Consider the following 7,486-nt stretch of genomic DNA (forward strand, 5'->3'; position numbering starts at 1 on the left):
AGTAAAAATGACATTGTACATTTAAATAATAAATACTTTTCATACTCTATTCTTTCTGCAAAGTTTTACCTCTTAGCATAATATAATTTTTTAGATATGGGTTCTGGCGCCTCTCACCAAACTCGAGATGTAACTTTCCACCCCGACGATATTGTAGTAAGTTATCCTGTTACATCATAAGTCTGTAAGATTAGCGAAGATGTTATTAAGCGGATCAAAAATGCTGCTACCACTGAGGATAATGCGAAAGGTTGGTAAATCGTTTGTTAGCCCTAGCTTTGAGATGATCTTCCTGCCCCAGAATCATTCAAACCGCAATACAGCCTAGGTTTAAAACATGAACTAGAAGAGGCAGAAAGAAGATACGAAAAGCTCCTGCAACTATTAGAAAAACGTGTACGTTTCTGTTTTTCATTAGGCGATATAATTCATTACTTTCCTGTTTATTATGTCTTGAAATAGACAATAAGGTATTCGAACACTTTCTACAAGTCTTTTAACTTATACGAACATTTCAACATATATTGTATCACATTTCATATTGCTTATGTTTCTTACGTGCATCTGAGTAATCTTCCTTGTAAGTTCATTCTATAGAAATTTCTTATTATGATTACGGGTATGAGAACTAATATCACTTCCCAGCTGCCCACACCGTGCAAGAGTATTTTTTGAGGGACCTGAAAAGGAAGTTGGGTTAATGTTGGTCTTAACGACCTGGGAGCGTGACCGCAGAGCCCAAGGGCCAGCTGTTCGAGGCCGGTCACGCATGGCCTTTTTGTCGGAGGTTTTTGACGTGTTAGCAGCATTCTTCAAAGGGCCTTACCGCCGGAGACGGAAATCTGTGAGGCGTGACATTTTTGGAGTCAACCTTTTCTAACCACTTCCTTCCTTGTGAGACTAGCATCGCTGCAGATGCTGGTTGTCCGAGAGAAACACCGTACTGCTGTCACACCTCTCTACAGTCAGCAGTACGACTTCGCCATCAGACCTTGAGTTGCTGCTTCTGGTCTTACCATTCTCCAATCGACCTGTCTGGCATGATAAAATTTACTGAAATATATGTTCCAGCCAATATAGCTCGGTTTTGTCATCACGACAGGCAAGCCCGTTCATCACGTCAACGTAGCATCTACGGTCGAGACACGTTGAAGGCAGTGCTTCTTTGATTACTTCCTAGTTGTTCTTCATCTCAGTTTCTTCGTCTTTCAGTAGATCCTGTAAAGCTTGGAACCTGTTGTTGAGGGTTATCTTGAATTGGTTGAGTGTGTTAGTATCTCGTGGAAAGACTGTATTAAACCTTTGGACTGCTGTTTTCCCAGTTGCTCAGCGTTCCTTTAGGTTCAGTTTTATCTTGGCCTCAACCAGGTGATGATTTGAAGCTATGTCAGCTCTTTTCCTAGTTCCGACGTGTTCCATTAACTCTCTGGATTTTCTTCTTATACAAATATGATCTATCTGGCCAATATCATGTATGTCAAGTCCTTCTTCGCGTTTTTTAAGCTTGCTAAAAAAACGCTAAGAAGGACTTGATATACATGGTATTGGCCACTACTCAGTGTTTATTTAATTGTGAACCGGTATTGTTTTGCTCCAGGTGTTTGGTTGCCCATAACTAAATGAACTTTTTCGAACAGATTTCGTTAGTTTGGCTTTTCTGGTCATGTTCTCTTTTAACGTGTAGTGATTTTAACTTATACAACCTCAAATTGTTCCAATCAAATGGCTAATCTATTTGTAACGAAAAAGCCTTGCACTAAGTCACCGATATTATTGTTTTGAAATTGGTTCACTGTGATATTATTTATTGCGAATGTTTACGGTTTGTTTTAGAATGAACAGCTGTTCAACGAGGCTGCAGAAGAATATACGCGGACAGTTGAACGTTTAGAAAACAAGTACATGTAAGTTGTGTAAATGTACTACAGTGTGTAACCCTTATTCATCAGCGTAGTTCTGTAGAAATCTGTCAGTCAGTCATTCAGTCAGCTACAACGTAGGACTAGGCACATATATGCATCGGTCCAAGTTGCCATACCTCATTAGCATAACAAGATGAACGCCGAATTCACGAAAGTAGTTAATTCAATGGTGGTAATATATAAAAGAAAGATGGAATATAAGGATATAGTGCAGGAAGAAAGAATTAGTTCGTAGAAAGAAAAATACAAAACAATTTTAATCTCACAGTTTAAGGAAGACAGAGAGTGTATACACCTACGCCATTGTGATCGGTTCTGAGTCATGTCACCCAGTGTCTCCAGCCATTGGTTACGATAGTCACGCGGACCCCAACCAAGTAGTCTGCATTAACCAAAATGGCTCAGACTAGAATTTAATGACTTCAAGGACTGATGTGACGTTTTGGTTTGGCCGCTGCTAACTCTCTTCCAACCATCCCCAACACTAGTCAGCATTGCGCGTCGTGGTAATCGGTGTTCAGACATACGTAACACGTGGCTCAACCATCTCAGTCGATGAAGATTCATGACCTCGTCAACAGATTTACCATAATTCCCTAATACCATGTTTCTAACCTCACTATTACTTACCCGGTGAACTCAGTAAATGAGAACAATATCTCTAAGACATCTGTGATCAAACACTAGTTGTCGTCGCGTTCGACCACTTCACTCTCTAACCATGGATCAAGTGTTGAAGCAGGCCAGTCCTGAAGCAACAGTTTGCATTTCGAGGGGGAGAAACGCATCCCAGACATCTTGGCATTATTGTTCAGTGCTACCAAAAGACTGCGTTTTGTCAGCGTCTTCATCAAACAGGACTATATCATCTGCGTATTCTAAGTCGATAAGTGGACCTCATGGTAGGAGATCAATTCCTGAGAATTCAGTCGACGAGAGCGTTATTTCCAGTAGTAGGTCTATAATGAAGTTAAACCAAAATGGGGGTGGTGGACAGCCTTGCCAGACACCACTTGAGGTTGTAAAATCAGATGACAGTTCGCCATAAGCTCTGAATCGACTGGTAGTGTTCGAGTAAAGAGCCTTCACAAGGTTTATGTACTTCTGAAATACACCTTTCAATGACAAACACTACCACAGAACCTCTCGGTCTAAAGAGTCAAATTGTGCTTTCAAGTCAAGAAAAACTATCATTGTCGGACGCTGATAAGCATGTCTGTGTTCTAAGACCTGACGAATAGTGAATATGTGGTTGATGCAGCATTGATGAGGTCTGAAGCCAGCCTGGTTTTCTCGTGTTTGCAGTTCACGAGTCTTAGTTAGGCGCCCGATAATTATTGAAGCTAGTATTTTAGATGCGATATTAGTCAAACTAATCCCTCTATGATTAGATTATCACACGATGATTTTGACCCCTTATATATTGGGACAATTAATGATTGAGACCAGTCAGATGGGATTAGGTCCAATTCCCAGGTTTTAGTTAAAATATTAGTCAACCTAATAGCTAAAATTGGATATCTGTGATTTGTTATATTTGTATAAGTTGGGACTTTGCCAGAATTCTTGAATTTTTCCACTGATACATCAAAACTGTCAAGATTTCTTTATCTAAAAAACGGTTTTCCTTGTTACCATTATGAAATAATGGGAAGTAGTGAGTTGGGTTGTATCTTATTTCACTGATTGATTGTCAGGATAAAGACGTGTCGATAAAGTCATGCTTCTAGATCTTGATAGCCCTTCATTGAAATCTAATAAGTATTTATCGTATGTCTGTGGGATAATTTCAATTTTTCACTAACTGAGGTGTCAGACAAGTCTGTTTACTCTAGCCCTTACTTTTTCTTCGGGTGGTTGACTGCATTGTGAAGGCCTCCACATCTCAGAGGAAGTAAGGAATATAATGGACAACTTGGATGTCGATTCGGATTTCGCAGATGACCTGTTTCTTCTATTTCATACACAGCAACAAATGCAGGTGAAGACAATCAGTGTAGCAGCAGCCTCTGTAGCAGTAAACCTCAACACACACAAGGAAAAAAGCAAGGTCCTGAAATACAACACGGAACACTTCAACCCAATCACACTTGATGGAGAAGCTATGGTAGGGGTCAAGACTTTTGAGTACCTGGGTAGCATCATCGATAAACAAGGAGGATCTGATGTAGATGTAAAAGCAAGGATTGGAAAAGAATGGTCAGCATCCCTACAACATATAGAACTCAAAACAACTGTCAGCCAACATCAAAATCCTAAGCATAAACGTCAAGACGTTACAGTACGAAGCTGAAACGTGGAGAAATTTTATGCGCTGGTTGGATATCATCAGCAACAGTCTACTGTGGGAGAGAACGAACCAGATACCATCTGAGAAGGAAATTAGGAAAAGACGTTGGAAGTGGATAGGATATACATTACAGAAATCACCAAACTGCATCACGAAGCAAGCGCTTACCTGGAATCCTGAAGGGAAAATGAAAAGAGGAAGGTCGAAGAACACACTGCGTCGGGAATTCGAGGCAGACATCAAAAGAATAAATAACAACTGGAAAAAATTGTCCAGGACAGAGTTCGATGAAGAATGCTGGTGGACAGCCTATACTCTTCCACAAGGGGTAACAGGCGTAAGTTGGTACGATACAAAACTCACTTATTTGACATATCGTTATGACACGCAGTATTTTTGTATCAACTTTTTCTGAGGTTATTCGTAACCACTGATTGTCGCATGTTTTTTTAGCGTTCGTTCAAATCTACTCTACGTCTGGAAACTGCACTGAAGTGACAGAATGTATATGTTGACTTGCATTCCATAACTCTATGTATAAAGAGTTGTGGAATCATCCACCTACCTAACAATTTCAAACCGAGGTATCAATATGTTAATATTCGTTTCCAATTATTGATATTCGATAAACGGTGTTGTTTAGTCGTGTTTTATTTCATACAGTGATCTTTATCATTCTAAATGATTATGAACATAATTCACGAGTTGCATATTTACATTTATTGTCTACTTCGGTGGTGTGCATATGTACACTTTGATTGATGTCCAAAGTAAAGTGGCGATATATTCTTATTTAAACTATTTAGATATTTAAGTAAAACTAATGAAATAAATTATTTTCCTAATAGTAAAACAACATGTGACTTTCAATGCTTGTTTTTAGGATAATAATTTTCGTTCTTTATTGTAGGAGACCTACTCCTGGGGGGTGTTGTGCTGCAGCTGAACAAAGAGTCGAAGATTGTTATAAGCAGAATCCTGGAAAAATACTTTTGTGTTCCAAACTTGTTTCAGAGTATGATCGTTGTGTACAAAATTTCCTTGTCGTAAGTGATACGTACCTAAAAAACTTTGTTAGTTCCAAGTTTTGTTGCTTTTTAGGTATTAATATAATCTAATTTACAAAGGTTAGATATAGATCTGTGTGACGCCATTAAGATGTTTTTTGAAGTTTAATGAACTTGCGATATGGTATATGTGGCGGCCGTAGCCACTAATAACTAGAACACTGATCTTTAGTCGTTCTGATGACGAATCTCAAATAAAATGAATTGTGAATCGCAAGATATTTTGATGGCTGCCGCCAAATAATTCCTTAAGGTAACTTAAAATTCCATCATTAAGGTTTCGCAGATCCTCAAATAACATCGTTTAACGGATTCAGTAAAATTATACATATCGATTACGAGATGTTAATTTAAATAGTATCCTAGGAATGTGCAAAAATGTTATGTATTTGAATCACTACAATCTGCCATAATGCAGAACAAAGAAACAAAAAGAAACGTAAAAAAAGTAAATTGGAAGTCAGGGGCGAATAAGCAAAAGTAACAAGATATATGAAATTCGGAGGGAAATAATGTCCATACGCATAATTTCGATAAATAGTTAGACGTATTCCCCAGGTCTTTTAAATACTGACCTCTTTCGTTGAGATAACCCTACCGAGTGTTTGCACTTTTCTATACGATTGGTATCACAACTTCCTCTGTCAACCAGTATAAGTTTTCAGCTGAGTTGTACCACATTTGGTGCAGGTTTTCTACTTTGTAAACTTTTTGTCTGGCGGCCTCATTTACTAGTTTCTCTAGATACGAGGAATAATTTGAAGACACCTGTCTTCTAGCTTTCTTTTTCATAATTGCCAACTTCAGTGACTACGTTTTATAGTTATACAATAAGATAAAGTGGCTTGGACAAATACTTCTTTTACGGCTAAAAGCACTGCCGTAATTTACTCAATTGATATGCATCAAGTAGCAAGTGCTAGTTTTTATTCTAAGTACAAACACAAAAACTGAAATACAGGTAATTAAAATACGTGTTAGAGTGATGAATAGGACGAGACAGATTTAGGTATTGATAGTAACATAATAAAGTTAACTTATCCACTACGTTCTTGGGTATGAGCAACACTAAGTATGAGTGCTGATGATACTACCCCGTTGTCTAAACCGAAATCGATGGAGGGGGGGGTTCAAATTTGGAACTTAGTGACTATAAGTCAAATACCATAACCATCAAGCCACCTCTTCACTACCAAATAAGTAATGTCATGAAGCGATTTACCTACCTTTTTGTCCCTCATTTTCAAGTGTCAACTGTAATAACACATAAAGTGTAATTGTCTTTCTCTACTTGTTTTTAGACTATGTCTAGGAAAGTGTCAAATGCTGCCTGAAATTAACACAGTACCACTTTGTATTTTATGGATTTCTATTCTGAAAAATATTCTATAGTTGTCTTACAAACATTGTAGCATACCATTTTCAATTAAATGATTAGTAGTTGTAATGATTATCCTTGTACAAATTAAATCATACTTTATTTGTAATGTTATTTGACATTTGTTTCAATCGAATGTTGAATATCTAAACACAAGCCAAAAACGACCTGAATTTTCAGCTAAACAAGAGAACGAGCAACTTTGTGGTTTATACTTATGTTAACAGTGATCACATTAGACTAAGATGTGGTCTTATTCATTTGTGATCATTTATTAAATATAAGATCTTGAATACATGTGTTGGTGACTGGCAGTCCATACAAAACTGATAAGGTATAGCACCTAATTTATGAATCTGTGTTTTTTTTATTTGATCAACTTCTCCACTCGCTAGGTCGTTCTTAAAGTGGTTTAATCGTTACTTGAGTGAATATTTTGTACAGGTCTTTACCAGTTTGTACGTGATAACATTCTAATATTTTAATGACTTGATAGTTTTGAAATGAAAAGATATACATAGCTATCAGTCTTTGTCATAACATTGGTTGAGGATTTCGTTTATATTTCCAAGTTATGCGAATAACACAAATACAACCGTCATGCTATCAGTTTGCCGTAATTAAATTTCTGTCTGTCGAACAATAAATGGTTTGTAGACGTTAATAAACGTTCCTCATAACAAGGTTTTTCACTCTGACTTTTAAGATTTATGTATTAACACTACTCAGTCAGTGAGCAGATAAAGCTGTACAGAGTATGTAAATTCCTGTTTCTATATCACAGCTTAGTACTCATGAATGGTTTGTTAGCCTTTATATCAGTAAGAAT

The 7,486-nt window shown here is 37.4% G+C and overlaps 1 protein-coding gene across 1 annotated transcript; it reads left to right on the forward strand.

The window, feature by feature from the left end:
* Positions 1 to 96: 96 nt before the first annotated feature.
* Smp_048880 (hypothetical protein) lies at positions 97 to 6,655 on the forward strand (the record flags this gene model as incomplete). Its single annotated transcript, XM_018795761.1, has 7 exons — positions 97 to 156; positions 190 to 250; positions 284 to 396; positions 1,834 to 1,904; positions 4,666 to 4,796; positions 5,123 to 5,258; positions 6,581 to 6,655. 5 exons carry the CDS (start codon positions 97 to 99, stop codon positions 4,703 to 4,705), a joined length of 345 nt encoding a protein of 114 aa, XP_018650041.1. The 3' UTR covers positions 4,706 to 4,796; positions 5,123 to 5,258; positions 6,581 to 6,655.
* Positions 6,656 to 7,486: the final 831 nt, after the last annotated feature.

Source organism: Schistosoma mansoni, chromosome 2, assembly GCF_000237925.1.
Source record: "Schistosoma mansoni strain Puerto Rico chromosome 2, complete genome".
NCBI classification, from domain to species: Eukaryota; Metazoa; Platyhelminthes; class Trematoda; order Strigeidida; family Schistosomatidae; genus Schistosoma; species Schistosoma mansoni.